The sequence below is a fragment of the Phascolarctos cinereus genome, unplaced genomic scaffold (assembly GCF_003287225.1).
Source record: "Phascolarctos cinereus isolate Bilbo 61053 unplaced genomic scaffold, phaCin_HiC Scaffold_726;HRSCAF=1367, whole genome shotgun sequence".
NCBI classification, from domain to species: Eukaryota; Metazoa; Chordata; class Mammalia; order Diprotodontia; family Phascolarctidae; genus Phascolarctos; species Phascolarctos cinereus.
Genome location: NW_027556098.1, coordinates 373,549,764 through 373,567,637, shown reverse-complemented (window position 1 = coordinate 373,567,637; position 17,874 = coordinate 373,549,764). Strand labels below are relative to the sequence as shown.

Below are 17,874 nucleotides of genomic sequence, written 5' to 3'. Positions count from 1 at the left end.
TTGAAGTCATAAGTGGTTTTGAATCCACTTATTTATTCATACTTGGTTTGGGATTAGTCACTTCCTTTCTCTGGGCATCACTCATTTTAAAAAGTGAGATCGTTGGCGACATGATCTCTTAAGGTTACTTCTATCTCAAGATACAAGATTCTATTTCTAGCTCTAGAGAGGATCCTATGTTTATTCTCTGAGACTTATGAGATGCAGGAAAGGACCCCCTCTATTTTCTTCAGATTTAGTTCTAGACCCAGGAGATGAGTAATAAGTCATTTTGTGTTCTGAGTTGTCTTGATCTGAGTGTCCCCAAACTTCCAAGTGGGCCTTTTGTCCCTTCAGACAGGCCTGTCTTAGAGAGGGGGTCTTAGAGAGTTTAGAATGCACGTAGTCACAGGGCCCCTTTGTGAGGTGGTCTAGAAAGGCTGGTTTAGAATTCTTGGAATTGAGATTCTGTGAAGGTTGGGCATTGGGCCAGGCTGACACGATGAGCGAGAGAGCCGAATGGACACATTGGGATGAAAAAAGTCAAGGAAGGCCGTTGAACTTCCTCAGGGTAGGTGGTCCTGATACCTCTGGCTGGATGTCCTGGGTGGGGGAAGAGAGAGATTGAGGGAGGGAAGGAGAAATGAAAGGGGAGGCGAGAAAGAGAGAAGAATGGAGGACCTCCCCATGGGAAGGATGTCTCCCCTGGCATAGTCTAGATAAAGGGTGAGGGAGCCTGTGGCCTCAAGGCCACATGTGGCCTTCTAGATCCTTGAGTGTGGCCTTTTGACTGAGTCCAAGTTTTACAAAACAAATCCTTTTATTAGGGGGATTTGTTCTGCGAAGTCAAAGGGCCACACTTGAGGACCTAGAAGACCACCTGTGGCCTCGAGGACTCCAGTTCCCCACCCCTGATGCATATTCTGAGTGAATTCTCCCCTTTCCCACCTTTAGACAGGATTTCGAGAATCCTATGGAAGGCCAGAAGAAAAAGTGCTCATCAACCGTCATGAGGTCACGATTACCAAGAGTAAGGCCTTGGGCTAAAGTGACCAGGACCCCTGCAATGACATTTCCCCTCCCACCCCACCAGTCTCCCTTTCTTCTGTAGTGACACACTCATTCAAGCACTCTTCCCCTTGTAGCCCCGTGCCAACCCCAGGGTTCCCTCTCTAGCGACTTGGCCTCTCCCCAGCGCTCCTTCCGTGGTGGGGTGGCTGTCCCTCCTCTCTCACAGTGGCATCCCTGCTCTCCCTGTCCTCAGGATGCCTGGGACATGCAGGAGTTCTTCACTTACGTGTACATCAGGCAGCTCCTTCGACATCCGGCCTTCCAGCTGCTACTGGCTTTGCTTCTGGCAGCTAACGCTATTACCATCGCTGTGCGCACGAACGCTTACTTTGGCCAGGTAGGACCAAGCACCCTGATTCTGACCCTCCCGCCACCTAAGGTCTTCCTCTTTTCCCCATCCCCTCCTCATGAGGCAGCATAGTGAACAGAATACTGGGCTTAGAGTCAGGAAGACCCGAGTTCAAATTCTATCTTAGACACTAGCTGTGTGACCCTGGGCAGGTCACTTCACCTCTGTTTGCCTCAGTTTCTTCATATGTAAAATGGGGATAATAATAGTATCAAAAGTGAGAGATAATATTTATAAAAACCAAAAACACAATGCAGTGACTGGCACATAGTAGGCTTTAATAAATGCTTATTCCATTATTCCATTCCATTCCCACATAGCACCTCCATGGCTCCTCTACTGATCTATTTCTTCCTCTTTCCATTCCCATCCATTCCTCCCATCCACAGCATCTTCTATCCGTCCTTCTCTCATCATCTCTCCATCTATCCTTCCTTATTCATTCCTTTCCCCTCATCTCTCTCTCATCCATACCATCATCTAGTCATCCATCCATCCATCCATCTCTCATCTATCCTTCTTTTCACCAGTCCCTTCCCCATTCATCATTCCCTCCCATCTGCCACTTAGCCCTCCATCTATCCCTCCCCAACTATATTATCATTTATTTCTCCTATCATTATCCCTCATTCATCCCTTATCTATCCATCCCTATTCATCTTTCCATACTTTCCTTTCCCAATTCATTCTACTCTGCATCCACTCCTCCCCAATTCGTTCCTCCCAATCAATCTTTTTATCTATCCCTCCCCCATTCTTTCTTTTTTTTCTTTTTTCCCCATATTCTTTCCTCCATCTCTCCTTCCTTCTATGCAGTCCTCCATCTATCATTCTTCATTTATCTTTCTTTGCATTCATGCCTCCTTCCCCCATCCATTCACCGATGGGTAAATCTTTATATCTACCCATTTCTCATCTTTCCACCTAAAAAGACTTCACTGAGCATATTCTGTGTCTACTGTCTTTGGCTAAGCCTCAAATTTGGGAGAGAAGAGCAAAGAGAATGCTATGTCTGTTCATATTTACAGAGAATTCCCTATCCCATAAGACAGACAAGACTAAGGCATGTAAACCCTACTAGGCGCTGAGTGCTAAGTGCCCAGTGAGAGGCCTACAGTGACTGTTAGGCAAAATTGTAGGGCAGTCATCAGAGACAGACTGGAAAAGACAGAGACGGCCTCTTGGAGGAGATGAACTCTGAGGTGAACCTTGAAGAATGGGGAGGCTCTGGAGAGACCAAGAGGAGGCAGTATGGTAGAGTAAGAAGAAAACTGGATTTGGACTCAGATGACCTGGGTTCAGATCTTGGCTCTATTTCCTACCTGTGTGACTTGGGCAAGTTATTTAACCTCTTTGGCATCAGCTTCCTTATCTGTAAAAATAATGGGGTTAGATCAGGTGGCTTCTGAGGACCCTTCTAATTCCAATTCTTTGGTACCATGAGGGAGAAGGTGTCCATTGTGGGATGATAAAAACTGGAAGGCATGTAACTGTAGGGACAGCTTGGTACTGTGAAGAAGAAAGTGCTTGAGTGGGAATTAGGAAGACTTGAGTTTAACTCATGCCCTCAGATACTAACTTGCTGTGTGACCTTGAGCAAGTCATTTTACTTCTCCGGCCCTAAGTTCATTATACATAAAATGAGGCGAGTGGATTTGATGCACTTTCAAGGTCCCTGATAGTTCTGAATCTATGTTCCTATTATTTCGAAAAGTAAGTATTGAGCCTATATGGCTCTGGATAAAACTTTCTGACACCGAATTCCAGGCTTGTCCATAGTAAGTCCCACTGCCCTGCTGGATACAACATCTCATGGTTAGGAAGTTACATCCTACTCTCCTCCCTTCTCTACAATGCTCACAGGCATTTTCTCCCTTTGCCCTCACACAGTGTTCCATTTCTATTGTTTACCCTCATTATAATATCATTAGCATACATTAATTAGCCAGTCCAAGCTCCAGCTGGGGGTGGTTCTGCTTGTTCTGAAGCATTTATCAGCACCCCAAGTTTATGCTCTGGCTACTCTGATCTGGTGTCCCCTGGTTCTATGACCTTTTTGTGGCTAACTTTTTCCACCAGTGTCTGGCAGGCAGTTCCAGTGAGAAAGGACCCCTTGCCTCTCCTCTCCTTCTTATTTCCCCTTTCAGATAACCTGACTAGAATATTTTTATTTTGGTCTGGATTTGTGATTTCATAGGCATGGGAAACTCCCAGTGCGGAAATACCTTCTACCCATTCAGGCTGATAACCAACCATAACTTATGATCTTGCACAGTTACCTGGGGTACTGAGAGATTAAATGATTTGCATGTGGCCATCCAGAGATTGTATCTGAATCAGGATTTGAATTTAGTTCTTCCTGACTCCGAGGCAGGCATGCCATCTGCTCTGAAAGTAAAGCTAGTAAGGTTACTGCACGGGCCCCGGGGCCCCTCTCTTACCTACTGGGAGCTTTGACTAACCTCTTGCTGTGCTTCTCCACCTCCACCTTGCCGCCCCAATCCCCAGCCAGTTTCCTCCCTTGGTAACAGGGAAGAATGGAGAAAACTGGCTTGAAGGTAGGGGCATGCCAGACCCAGATCCGATAGACCCAGGAAAGACCGATTCTCCAGATTTCAGTGTGAACTTTTACACCTAGGAAATCACAACAAATCAGGGCTCGATTTCGTGTTTTGTTGGTTGTGTAGAATTAAGAAAGTGATGGAGAAAATGTTAATAATTTATATTGAACTTTAAAATGTGTACTTTGGCTTTTTCTTCCTCCAGAAAGCTGGTTGTTAAAAAACATTTACAGCATACCCCCTGCCTAAAGGTTTGACATGCGTGAAGGAGGAGTAGGTCAGGGACCAGACAGAGTAACACTTGAGAAGGGCAAGAGATGGAGAGGAGGGGGTGGTGAGCAGGGGGGGAGAGCCAAAGGTGAGTTTCTAGCCCAGGAGACCGCGGTAATAGCATCAAAGATAGAAATAGGAAAGTCGGGTTTGGGGATGGGGAGGGGGAAGGGGATAAGTTCAGCTTGGGACACTTGGGTTGAGATGTGAAGGTGGCCTGGGGGGGGAATTGGCGATGCAGGTCTGTGGGGAACTCAGAGGAGAGTCAGGGCTGGGAGAGAGTTTGGGGATTGCCTGCTTAGGGGTGATGCTTGACGCTGGGAAAGTAGATGAAAGCAGTACCAAGGAGGAGAGAACAGAAGAGGAAACAACCATATTTGGGGTCAGGAGATCTGGGTTCCAACCTGGGCTCTGTTTCTTACCAGCTAGGTGACTATGGGCAAATCCCTTAGTCAGAGGTGGAGAGCCTGTGGCTGTAAGACCACATGTGGCCTCGAGGCTGCAGGTTACCCACCCCTGTCCATGTCTAGCTTCTGTCATCTGTTAAATGGGAGGGAAGGAGGAAAGTTGGACCCAATGAACTCTTGAGTTTTCTTGCAGCACTGGGATCATAGATATAATATTGGAAAGAGAGACCTATCTAGTCTGACCATTTTATAGATAAAGAAACTGAGGCCCAGAGAAATTAAGTGACCTGGCCAAGAGATAGTAAGTAGAAGAGCCAGGATTCGAACCCAAGTCCTTTGAGTCCAACTCTATCGTTCTTTGTCCTGTACTATGCCGCCTAGAATTGAGTCTTAAGAAACATATATATATATATATATATATATATATATATATATATATATATATATATATATATATATATATAGTGGAGAGAGGAAGTGGAGATGACTAAAGATATCCTCCCTCTTCTCTCCTCCTTCACCCAACCCAGACCTAGGGTTCTTGTCATTCCCACTCCTGTCATCCCCCACCCTTGAACCTTAGAGCCACATCTCCCCTTACTCCCAGGCCTGCCTGAATGACTCTCTCTCTCTCTCTCTCTCTCTCTCTCTCTCTCTCTCTCTCTCTCTCTCTCTCTCTCCCCCTCCCTCTCTCTCTCTCTCCCTCTCTCTCCCCTCTCTCTCCCCCTCTCTCTTTTCCTCTCCTCTCTCTCCTCTCTCTCTCCTGTTACTCTCTCTCCTCTCTCTCTCCTGTTACTCTCTCTCTCTGTCTCTCTCTTTCTCTCTCCTCTGTCTCTCTCTCTCTCTCTCTCTGTCCCTCTCCTCTCTCTGTCTCTGTCTGTCTGTTTCTTTTTCTCTCCCTCTCATGCAGAAACACTATGAGTTATTCTCTGCCATAGATGACATCGTGCTTACAATTCTCATGTGTGAGGTTCTGCTTGGCTGGTTTAACGGCTTCTGGATTTTCTGGAAGGTGATTTCAGTCCTGTCCCTCTAGTCCCCAAACATGATGCTTGCTCCACCGTGCTTCTGCTCCCATATGTCTTGAATTCTTCTGAAGGCTTCTTTGTGTGACTGAGTGCATGGGCACTGGTGTGAGCAGGTGTCTGTCTCTGCGGTTTGAGATGGATGTGTATCCATCTCTGGTGGGTAGAGTATATCTGTATGTCTCTTGGAGGGGTGGTTGCATGTCTGTGGATAAATATCTATCTATGGAGCGTTTTGTGTGTGGGTGTCTGATGTATGTCTGTGTCTATCTGAAGGGTGAGTACCTTTAGGTCTGTGTGTCTGTCTGTGGAGAGGAGACTGTATATCTGTGTGTGTCCATCTGTCCATCTGGAGGGGGTGATCTGTATGCCTGTGTGTATGTGTGTCATTTGGCAAGATATGTATATGTCTGTGTATAAGTATCTGTCTATGGAATGTTATGTGTGTGTGTGTGTGTGTGTGTGTGTGTGTGTGAGAGAGAGAGAGAGAGAGAGAGAGAGAGAGAGAGAGAGAGAGAGAGAGAGAGAGAGAAACTATCATTAAGGTGGATTGGGAAAGGCTTCTTGTAGAAAATGGAATTTTAGCTGGGACTTGAAGGACAGGGAGGTACAGATCCAGAGGAAGAGAATTCCAGGTATGAGGAAGAGAAAATGCTTGCAAGCTGGAGATAGAGTATATGGTTTGAGAAAGAGCTAGAAGAGCAGTATTACTCGATCACGGAGTGGGGGCTGGGGAAGACTGGAAAGGCAGAGTGCAGGTTGGATTATGAAGGGTTTTAAAAGTCAAGACTTTAAAAGAACTTTGATCCTGAAAGTGATAGGGGGACACTGGACTTTATTGAATAGGTAGATGACAAGGTCAGACCTGCACTTGGAGAACATCACTTTGACAGCTGGGCAGGGAATGGATTGGAATTTCTTATGTTCATTCTTTGCCCTTCCGTGTGTCTCTGTGCAGGGTCTCATAAGACTGGGTGGAATAAACCCATAAGGAAGTGATGCTGGGGTTATGCTCACTACTTTCAGGGTCCTGGGCAACTTCTTTCTCTGACCCCAACTCTTCTTCCCCGATGCTGGTTCTGTATGAATATCCAGAAGTAATTGATTCTTCTTCTCAATGGTTATCAAAGCTCTGACACCCTCCCCAAGTTCCATGGGACTTGAGATTGCAGATCACGGCAGCATGGGGCACGGGCTGCTGCTCCTGGTGGTGGTAAAGGCCAGTGATAACACATCTGTTGAGAAGCAGGGGAGCTGGGTGTTAGGCCATGACCTCTAACCACTGATTCTGTCCTCGCCTCCCTCCTAGGATGGATGGAACATACTCAACTTTGTGATCGTCTTTATGCTGGTACTGAGCCTCTTTTTTGAAACGTTCCAAACCATTTCCATTGTTTACACCTTGAGGTAGGAAGGATGAAAGGACTGGCCTGTCTCCTTGAGCCACACTTGCTGCTGCCTAGACTGACAACTAGGGCTTCAGAGGAAGGCAGATGAGGGGCATTGCTGGTGGGGTGAGGATAGGATATGTTTGGGCAAGAGGGGAGTTGAGGAGCTGAGGATCACCTGCTTTCTTGACCACCCCAGGGAAAATGGGATGGAGAGAGAGGGGACCCTCTCCTGGGAGGGAGCAAGAAGAGGACAGAGAACCTGAGTAATCCTCCCCTCTCCCCTCTCCCATCTTCAGAGTATTGAGACTGGTGCAAGTATGCATGGCAGTGGAGCCCTTGGCCCGGATTCTGCGTGTCATTATGCAGTCTGTGCCCGACATGGCCAACATCATGGCACTGATCCTCTTCTTCATGCTGGTTGGTCTCTTCCTTGGGGCCTTCTTAAGGGGTACCTTCTCCCATCCTACCCCCCTTCCTAAAACCACCTCTGGCCCAAGCCCTTGGAGATGGTACTGCCTTTGGGGTCAAGAGACCTGGTTGCAAATCCCTTATGTGATGTTAACATGACATAAGACAAATCCCTTTACTTCCTGGAGCCTCCCTTTCCATATCTACCAAATGGATGTAATAATGCTTATACTATCCATCTCCTAGGAGTTTGGTGAGGAAAACACTAGACCCTAAAACACCCGCTCCTTTCATCCTTATAGGTTTTCTCTGTTTTTGGAGTCACCCTCTTTGGCTCCATGGTCCCTCAACATTTCCAGAACATGAAAGTGGCCCTTTATACTCTCTTTATCTGTATTACCCAGGATGGGTGGGTGGACATCTACAAGGACTTTCAGTAAGTAAAGTAATGCCGCCCCCCCCCCCAGATGTGGGATGGGGATGGGCCTTGCACAGGACCTCTTCCCTGAGAAGAGAAATGTCACACAAACTACGATGAATACAATAGAATAATGGGGTGAGGGGATGGTGAGGGACCTTTGATTGAGGGCTAGAGTTGACTCCCAACATGATTCCAGGGGTTCTACCATGTCATGGATAGTGGAGGAATGCTAAGACCATAGACTAAGGCTGAGGAACCCTTCAGGCCAAGGGAAGAAAGCCTGAAGGAAGAGCAGAGCTGAGATCTTCCTTCTTTGTCACTGAAATGCCTAGTTTCCAAAGAATGAAGGAACCTTGTTCAATTCCTTCCAGGTCCATAGCCTTTGTTTTTTTAGAGGGAGAGGGCTAATTTCTTTTTCATTCTGTCTAGTTATTTTGTTTTTATTCCATTGCACAATTTCTATTGGCATATGGACCAATTTATCTTTAGCATACTGCCTACAGTTAACCCTAATGTCTAAATTATTTTCTTTTAAAAATGCTTTATTAATGCTTTTTACATTGATACTATTTTCCCACCTTCACACACACACACACACACACATACACACACACACACACACACACACACACACACACACACACACACACACACTTTTCCCTAGACAAAAAAAAAATCTTTACTTGTAACAAATAAACTCCACCAAGCAAAACAAATCAACACACTGGCCATGGCCAGAAATGCATGCCTCATTCTGTACCTATAGGCAACCACCTCTCTGCTCAGAGGTGGGAGGCTGGCCTAACCATCAGTCCCTCTAGAATCATAGGAACATAGATTTGAGCAGAAGATGATCTCAGAGGTCATCTAGTGTAACCTCCTCACTTTACAGATAAGGAAATTAAGGCTCAGAGAGGGTAAGAAATTTTCCCTTGATCATGACAGTATACTGCACTGCTCAGAGGTCTTTCAATATTGTTTTCCCTTTTACTTCGTTAAGATCATCATGTAAATTATTCTCCAGGTTGTGCTTACCTTGTTATGCATCAATTCATACAACCTTTCCCAATTTTCTCTGAATTCTCCATGTTCATTATTTCTGACAATATAGGAATATATTCCATTACAATCATAGACCACAATTGGCTCAGTCATTTCCTAATTGATGGGTACGCACTTTTCTTCTAGTGATTTGCTACTACAAAAACAGTGCTACTATTAGTATTTTTTGTGCATATGAGATCTTTCTCTTTTTAAACTTCCTTGGGGCATATGCCTAGTAGTGGTACTATTGGGTCAAAGGGCACATAAAACTTTGTGACTTTTTTAGTATAATTTTAAGGTGTTCCTCATCCCCCAACAGTGGGATTATCACATAGTTTATGTGCTTGTCTCCCCATAGCCCCTCCAACATTTACCTTTTTTCCAGTTTGGCATCTTTGCCAGGTGAGAACTCAGAGTTCTTTCTTATTTTTCTAAGTAGTGATTTGGAGCATTCTTTTATGTGGCTCAGTTTAAATTTCTTCTTTTGCAGACTGTCTCTTTTGTATCCTTTGACCACTTGTCTGTTGGAGAATGGCTCTTATTTGTATATATTACTTTTTTAAAAAAATCAATTCACCATACATCTTATATATCAGACTTTTTTCAGAGATACATCTGAAAAGATTTTTCCTCATTAACTGCTTTTCTTCTAATTCTGGTTGAATTGATTTTATTCACACAAAAATACTTCAATTTTATGTAATCAAAATTGCCCATTTTATCTTCTATGATTATATCTATTGCCTGTTTAGTTGGAAATTCTTTCCGTAGTGTATCTGTGCGAGGTACCTCCATCTATTGTCCTCTACCTTTTTTTGACGATGTGACCTTTTATATTTCCATTTTGGAATCCATTTCCAATCCATTTTGAAGTCTATTGTGGTATATGACATAAGCTCAAGTTATTTTCAGTATTACCTCTCCCCCACCTCATTTCAATTTAGACCAGCCTCCTGAATTCTTTTGGTCCTCCCCAAGTTTAGGCACATCAGAATCTCAGGGAAGGGGGCACAAGGTGACAAGGGGTCCCTGCTGTCTCCAGGAAGGAAAAAAGGGAAATCGGGATAGAGATCGGGGGTGCTGTTTACTTTGCCATCTTCATCACCATTGGTGCCTTCATTGGCATTAACCTGTTGGTGGTTGTCGTGACCACGAACCTGGAAGAGATGATGAAGGAGAGGGAGCGGGAGCAGCAGCAGGAGGTGACTACTTTCACCAACCTGGAGGTAAGTGATGATCCTAGGAGGATGTGTCCTGACCTGGGAATTAGGGCTCCTTGGAGGACGCCTTGAGCAAATCACTAATCCCGGGCCCTGGAGTCAGGAACCAAGATACTTAGGAATCAGAGGTCATAGGAAAGGTTTCTGAAGCCTGGAGGTTCTGAAAGTGAAGGGGTCTTCATTTTCCCAAGAGTCACTTATTTTCTGAGGTTCTGGGCCTTCAAGGGTAAGCTGTATCTGAGGATAGCGGAACTTCAGAGGAGGTAGGATTGGAGAGGAAACCTGGTATAGTGGTCAAGGCATTCCAACTAAGACTTAAAATAGCTACCTGCTTTATTCCCTAGCAGGTAGGTATGTGACCTTATTCAAATCACTTATCTCCAAGTCTCAGTGTCTTAATCTATAAAATGAAGGGTTAGAAATGAATTTAGGGTTAGGTACCTTCTATCTCTAAATCCTATAATGTCATGTCTTCCAACAGGGTGGAGATTTGGGGCAGCAGGGCTTCTGGAGGGATGTATGGATAATTACCTGCTGCTGCTGCTACAACCACCATTTTTTTTCACCAATTGAGGGAACAAACATTGACTGGGACACAGAGGATAGAGAAAACTGGGGTTATTATGATTTAGTTATCCCAATGCCTAGAATTCCCTCTGGCTACAGTAACTGGGAAACCCACTGTTAAGAGGCATCATGGTATAGTGGAAGGAACATTGGATTGGGAGACCTGTGTTCAAATCCTAGCTCAGACCCTTATTAGATTCTGAACTGATTGAATGACTGGTCTAAAAAAATATTGATGAAAGGATCTCTAACAAGAAAGCACTTCACTCTCTCCACAAAGTCTCACTCTGATGCCTCATCATGGTGTGGAGGCCACCTTGGGCTCTCAGAAGATATGCTGGTGAACTGTAAAATCTGGCAGGTTTAACTATGAGGAAAGGTTTCTATCGTGGTCCTGGCTACAGGATGTGTCTTCTTCCCGAGGATTAGCCTAGTTAAGTCTAGAGAGGCTCAACTCTAAGTAGGCTTGCTCTCTGGGGATGAATACAGAATGATCCTGAATTCTATTTAGCTACTTTCTGCTCTTGCAGTGATGATGGCTGGAATGTGGGAAAGAAGGCAGAGGGGGCTAGGAATTTCATAGTTTAAGAACTGTCTATAAACATTCATTTAGTTGCTGGTGCTCTAAATGTCCAATGACCAATGTCCAATGACCCTTGAACTGATATATTCCACACCATGCTGCCTGCACTACAGTTATCTTCCCCTTCGTAACAGAACCTTCTTGGATTTTGCCCTTGGGAATGCTAAACTACAGGTGAACCTTCACCTCATCTTGCCAAGAACTTCCACATACTCCCCGGTCTTCTCTGCACCATGCTGCCTCATGGGTAGACTCCCCCAGCTTTCCAGCTCCACTTTATGTATTGTCTCCCCACCCTCATTAGAAAAGCTCCTCAAGGGCAGGAATTGTGGCCATTTAGGAGCAAAACTCTGATAACTGCATGTTTCTGTGTTTTATATCTTTCTTTTCTTTTTTTTTTAAAAAAAGCATTTATTTTTTATTTTAAACATTCATTTCCACAAGATTTTGAGTTCCAAATTTTCTCCCCATCTCATCCCTCTTCCCACCCCAAGATGGCATGCATTCTGAATACCCCTTCCCCTAATCTTCCCTCTCTTCTATCTCTCCCCCACTTCTCTTATCCTCTTCCCCTTCTATTTTCCTGTAGGGCAGGATAGATTTCTATACCCCATTTCCTATATTTCTTATTTCCCGGTTGCATGTGAAGACATTTTTTTAATGTGTTTTTAAAACTTTGGGTTCCAAATTTTCTCCCTTCCTCCCTCGCCACCCACCCTCATTGAAAAGGCAAGCAACTCAGTATAGGTTGTACATGTGCAGTTATGCAAAACACTTCCATAGTAGTCAAGTTGTGAAAAACTATATTTCCCTTAATCCTATCCTGTCCCCATTTATTCTATTCTTTCTTTTGACTCTGTCCCTCCTCAGAAATGTTTGCTTCTGATTACCCCCTCCCCCAGTCTGCCCTCCCCTCTATTATCCCCCTGCTCTTTTGTCCCTTTCCCCCCTTATTTTCCTGTAGGGTAAAACAGATTTCCATACCAAATTGAATGTGTATGTTATTCCCTCCTTGAGCCAAATTCTATGAGAATGAGATTCACTCATTCCCTCTCACCTTCCCCAGTTTCCCTCCACTGTAAGAGACTTTTCTTTTCTGTTTTTTTTTGTGTGAGATAATTTACCCCATTCTACCTCTCCTTTTCATCTTCTCTGAGTATAATCCTCCCTCATCCCTTAATTTTATTCTCCAGATATCACTCCTTCATCTTTAATTCACCCTGTGCCCTCTATCTATCTATCTATCTATCTATCTATCTATCTATCTATCTATCTATCTATCTACATACATATAATTATATGTTTCTTAATATTAATGATAACAGACAGTCATTGAAAAAGGTAATCTCTTTCAAGGAATCTTATTATCACTTATTAATACATACACAGAAAACATCTTTTTGGAGAAGAACCTTTGAGGTAGCATTTTGCACATCAGAATTAATTTTTTTTATAGTTAACAAGCAACAAGGGCCATAGGATCGTGTATGCTTGGCACCTAAAATGGAATGCCCAGAACCGAACACAACACTCCATGTGTGGTCTGAGCTAGTCAGGGGACAAATGATCGTTTTGTTCTATACTCTTCTTCTATTCATAATCCTCATTCTCCCATTCATCCTATACTTTAGGAGGATTTCTAGCATATAGTCTAGATTGAAGGAGAATTCTCTATAGATGGTGAGATTTTCCAGATGGTCCTGTCTGTAGATGAGCTTGTGTTGAATGTACCAAGTGACCAGAATATGGCAGAGATTACTAAATGAGGTCCAGAATCTCTCAAGTTCAACCTACCATCCATATTAGAAAAAAAAAGTGGATAAAGAATACCCGCTGTTTGATAAGTAGTTGCATGGACAGCCCATAGAGCTGGTCCATTGAGCATTCCTCTTGAACTGACACTGCAGATGGACAATAAATGAACAGGATCGGTCCTAAATGAACAAGGGGAGGAAAGGAGTGGGGGTGGGGGCTAGATTCCATTTGGAAACTGCAGTACTATTAATAACTCCAAGGTTCTCTCCAAATCAAAAATGTTAACAATAGTGGATTGAGCTCCGGCCTTGGAGGACCTGAGTTCAAATTGGGGCTCAGACACTTGACACTTACTAGCTATGTGAGCCTGGGCAAGTCATTTAACCCCAATTGCCTCACTAAAAAGCAAAAAAAAAATGTCTTCCAATGTTGCCACATGCATGCAAATCATGAAGGATCACAATTTACAAAGATTTTAAATTGTAGAACACCTGAAAGGCAATGGAAAGGTACATGGTAGATCTGAAAGGACATTATTACAGAGATGCATGACCAGAGGAGGCAAGCCATGTGGCAAGACTGAGAGATCACTGAGGGACAGCCCACGTGCCATTTTGGTATCCATGTGATATCGAGAGATCTAGTGGATAGCCCCCTGTAGATTAAGTGTAACTCCTGAGAAGTTATGGGAGAGTATGAATAGGAGTTGACATGATGAGTATTCATGGGTGTATAGCCATCTGCTTCATTGGAGGGAGTGGCCTCACTGGTGAGATCACAGAACCTCCAAAATATCACAATATCAGTTTGGAGGAAGTATCTGATGGATTGCCCTGGTGTTCTATCTTTATCCCTCTGCTCTTCAACATTTTTATTACTGACTTGGAAGAGGGCATAAATGGCAGGCTTATAAAATGGGTAGATGACACAGAACTAGGAGGTATAGCTAATAGTTTGGGCAATAGGACTGGCACGTAAAAAGGGTCAAATTTAATCAAACAGTTTAATAAGGATAAAAGTAAAGTCTTTACACTTTGGTTAAAAAACTCAATTTCACAAGTATAATATATAATATGAGAGAGTAGTGGTTAGACAGTGTTTCTGAAAAAGATCTGGAGGTTTTCGTGGGCTACAAGCTCGATATGAGTCAACAGAAGGACATGGCAAATGAGTCAGAAGAAAAGTTCATTTAATCAGTTGCAGTGTGTATAAATAGAAGCAGCGTGTAGAAGACAGGCAGTAATAATTTGTCTTCTGCCCAACTTAGAGCACACCTGGAGTACCCAAGTGTACCTCTGGCCACTACATTTTAGGAAGGACTTTACTGAGGGAGTATTTATCCAGAGGGCAGCCAGGATTTTTAGGGATTCTAGAGGCAGTTAGGTATTTCAGTGGATAGAGTGCTGAGTGAGGGAGACAGGAAGACCTGAGTTGAAATCCTGGTTCAGATATTTTTATCAACTGTTTGACCCTGGGCAGGTCACTTAACCTCTGTCTGCCTCAGTTTCTTCATCTGTAAAATGAGGATAATAATAGCACTTACCTCTTAGGGTTGATGTGGGAATCAAATGAAAGAATATCTACAAAATATTTTGCAAACCTTAAGATACTACATAAATGCTAGCTATTATTATTATTATTATTTTTGCTATTACTGTGAGAGGTGGAAAGAACTGGGAACAGAGGTATAATCTAGAGAAAACTTATTAGGGACACAATAATTGTATTCAAATATTTGAAGTGTCACCATTTTGAAAAGGGATTAGTTTTGTTCTGTGTATTAGCAGGCAAAACGTAACAGAGAGGCTGAATTTGACTTAATAGAAGGAAAAAACTTCAACAATTAGTTATCCCAAAGTGAATCAGGTTGCCCAGGAGGTATCTAGTGTCCTTTCTGCTGGAGGCTCCAGCTGAGGCTGGATGGCCACAAATCTAGGGTACCTTGGAGAGGATTCCTGATTATGGCAGGGGTTATATGGGGTGACCTCCTCCAGCCTCGGTGGTTTTGGTCCCCCTGACCTCGGGCAAATCTCCTCTCCTCCCCAAACCTCAGTTTCCACACCTCTGAAAAGGGGATCCCATTCACCAACTGCCCTGCCTACTTTCACAGGACTTCGAGGAGGAGTGGGCTACTATAAAAATGTGAGTTGTGATTGTGTTGTGCTTAGATGAGCCAAGATGACTACACAAGCGACGAGAAACCAGAGCTTCAGCTAGTGCATTGCAGGGAATGCATCGCGGACTGGGGTGGGACGTCCAAGCAGGAGCCACTGTCTGGCGGGCCGATGCAGAACCTGTCTGAGAACACCTGCGACGACTTCTGCCTGGTGCTCATAGGCATCCAGGAGAACCTGCAGGCCTACAAGAAGATCCGGGAGGAGATCAACAAGTATGGCCGGGATTGGGGAGAGAGGACCTGTCAGGGACGGAGGTGGGGAAGAGGACCTGGAGAGGGCGCAGGTGGCAGAGGACCTGGAAAAGACGGGGGGGGCGGGGGAGGAGGATCTGGGAGGGGCGCGGAGGGGACCTGGAGGGTGCGCAGGGTTGGGGGAGACCTGGAGGGGACTTGAAAAGGGGGAGGGGAGCGGAGGGGAGAGAAGGATAACCAGGGCTCGGTAGGTCAGAATCCCAGCTGGCAGGAGAGCTTTCTGACACAGTTCATCTTGGAGGGTTACCCAGAGGGAAAGGAGTCCCTGGTAGGGAAAGGGGAGGCCTGGGAAAGGGGTGGCGGTAGAGGAGAAAGCTTTGGGAGGGGGATGGGGGATGCACTTGAGCGGGGCAGCAGAAGGGGGGCCAGTGTGTAGGAGTGGAGACTCCTGGAAGGAGCAGGAGGGCTGCGGGGAGGGAGTGTCCTTAAAGGAGGGCAGCCTGGATGGGATGAGGTTGTGCGAATGACTGGGTGAGAGGAGGGGCTTTTTTAGGGCCGGACTTCTATCCTCAGTTTCGGTCACCCTCGTCCTCTTTTCTCCCGTCCCCGACCCCGCCAAGTCCACCGCCATCCATACCCCTACCCTTCCAGGATCGTGGAACAGGTTCGCTCCATCCGCTTCAACCAGGAGCAAGAAGAAGAGATGTTACAACGGAAGTGGCATCGGAACCTTTCTGAAGCGAGCGAAACCACGATGCACAGCCAAGACATCCTCTCCAGGCTCTTGAGCAAGGAAAGGGTGGGTGGACATCCTGACTTCGGGCTCAGATTCCATGGCAGCAGTCACATCACGTCGGGTCCTTGTGGGAAGAGGGGACCTCCCAAATGGGTTGGTAGTCTTGGAGCCAAGGGAGACTCAGAGACCATCGACCCCAACAAACCCCACCCCTATTTTACAGATGAGGGAATTGAGGCAAAAAGAAGTTCATTGATTTGCCCAGGGTTCCATACTCTGGATTCACGGAGCGTTGGAAGGCTTTAAGTGAAACAATTTAAAAGCACTTGAGATCACATTGCCAAGCTGTATCTGTAAAGGGTGGGAAACGGCCAGGAAGACTGGAAGGTCAGGTCTGTTCCTGGGAAGACACATTAAGACAGGCTGAAGAAAAGGGGTGTCACCGAAAGAGTGAAGGAGTTGGGGTGGGTTGAAAGACCAGGACGCCAGTCCCAGCTGTACTACTTAGTATGGGATCTTAGCTGCATCCGTCCCTGTCTGGGCCTCAGTTTCCTCATCTTTAGATTGAGTGGGTTGGTGCAAGGGGGGGGAGCCTTCAGCCTCGAGGCCACATGTGGCCCTCTGGGTCCTCAAGCGCAGCCCTTTGACTGAATCCAAACTTCCCAGAACAAATCCCCTTAATAAAAGAATTTGTTCGGCAAAACTTGGAGTCAAAAGGCCCCACCCAAGGACCTAGAAGGCCACATGTGGCCTCGAAGCTATAGGTTCCCCACCCCTGGCAGCTAGATCATTTCCAAGGCCCTTTCCAGCTGTCTCTACCAAGGCTCCAGTAAGCCTCAGGACACCAGGGTCGCAGCAGGAGTGCTCTTCTTGCCTAAAGGCAGGTGGGGGTGGGGGAGAGTGAAAGAATGAGATGTCTATCCCTCTGCCACCCCACCCAGACAAACCCTCCCTTGCTCTTCAGTCTCTGGATACCAGAAGATGAATCGATGATCGGGCAGGACGCAGGACAAGAGCAGCTATACCCACCCAGCCTCCTGGATCTGCCTGAAGCTCGGGCATGACCACGGAAATCCCCTCCTGCTCTTGCTGCTCCCCAGCTACCCCAACCCTGAGACTGCAGTCACCGCTCAAACAGTCAAATTCTCTCTCAAGAGCTCCCGATGGGCACAGGGACCTGGAACTGGGGAGGGCAGGATACCTGGGTCCCACACCCACTCCCCCACTCCACCAGCTGCCAAGGAGAAGGGTCAATGAAGGAGCCTGGACCCTGGGTGAGGCCTTGGATCTGGCCTGTGGGGCTGGAGAGAATGACTGTCTTAGGATGGGGATGGGGAGACAGGCACTATGGGACAGACCTGGCTCCAGGAAGTGTGAATATTCACTGCTAAATGGGGCACCTCAGAGCTTGGCTCTGAACATTACCAGGGTGCACAGGATTAAGAATAAAGTAGAGGGTTTTGAGGTGAATATCTGTCTGCTCTGTTCCCCTTCACCACCCAGTGGGAAGCCTTGGCCTGAGGTGGGAGGGGCACATATAGATGAAAAAACGCTGGCTTTAGAGATCAGAGTCTCAGCTCTGCTACTGACTGCTAGTGGGATTTGAGGAAAGTCACTTAACCACTTTTGGCCTCAGTTTCCTCATCTGTAAAATGAGGGGGTTGGATTAGATTCTTTAAATAAGGGGGTTGGGGGCAGCTAGATGGTGCAGTGGATAGA

At 45.6% G+C, this 17,874-nt stretch overlaps 1 protein-coding gene across 1 annotated transcript; it reads left to right on the top strand.

Moving 5' to 3' along the window:
* The first annotated feature begins 478 nt into the window (after window positions 1-478).
* CATSPER4 (cation channel sperm associated 4) lies at window positions 479-17,615 on the top strand. Its single transcript, XM_020982977.2, has 11 exons — window positions 479-550; window positions 934-1,014; window positions 1,244-1,387; window positions 5,548-5,649; window positions 6,972-7,069; window positions 7,350-7,470; window positions 7,764-7,897; window positions 9,969-10,152; window positions 15,220-15,440; window positions 16,071-16,218; window positions 17,120-17,615. The coding sequence occupies exons 1-11, from the start codon at window positions 482-484 to the stop codon at window positions 17,138-17,140; spliced, it is 1,323 nt and encodes a 440-aa protein (XP_020838636.1). The 5' UTR covers window positions 479-481; the 3' UTR covers window positions 17,141-17,615.
* Window positions 17,616-17,874: the final 259 nt, after the last annotated feature.

What these genes read in the sequence shown, in the direction of transcription:
- CATSPER4 (XM_020982977.2), top strand. Translation starts at nt 482, where the DNA reads ATGAGCGAGAGAGCCGAATGGACACATTGGGATGAAAAAAGTCAAGGA. An exon ending in GCTTCTGGATTTTCTGGAAG is followed by an intron (nt 5,650 to 6,971) that starts GTGATTTCAGTC and finishes CCTCCCTCCTAG; the next exon opens with GATGGATGGAACATACTCAA. An exon ending in TGATCCTCTTCTTCATGCTG is followed by an intron (nt 7,471 to 7,763) that starts GTTGGTCTCTTC and finishes TCATCCTTATAG; the next exon opens with GTTTTCTCTGTTTTTGGAGT.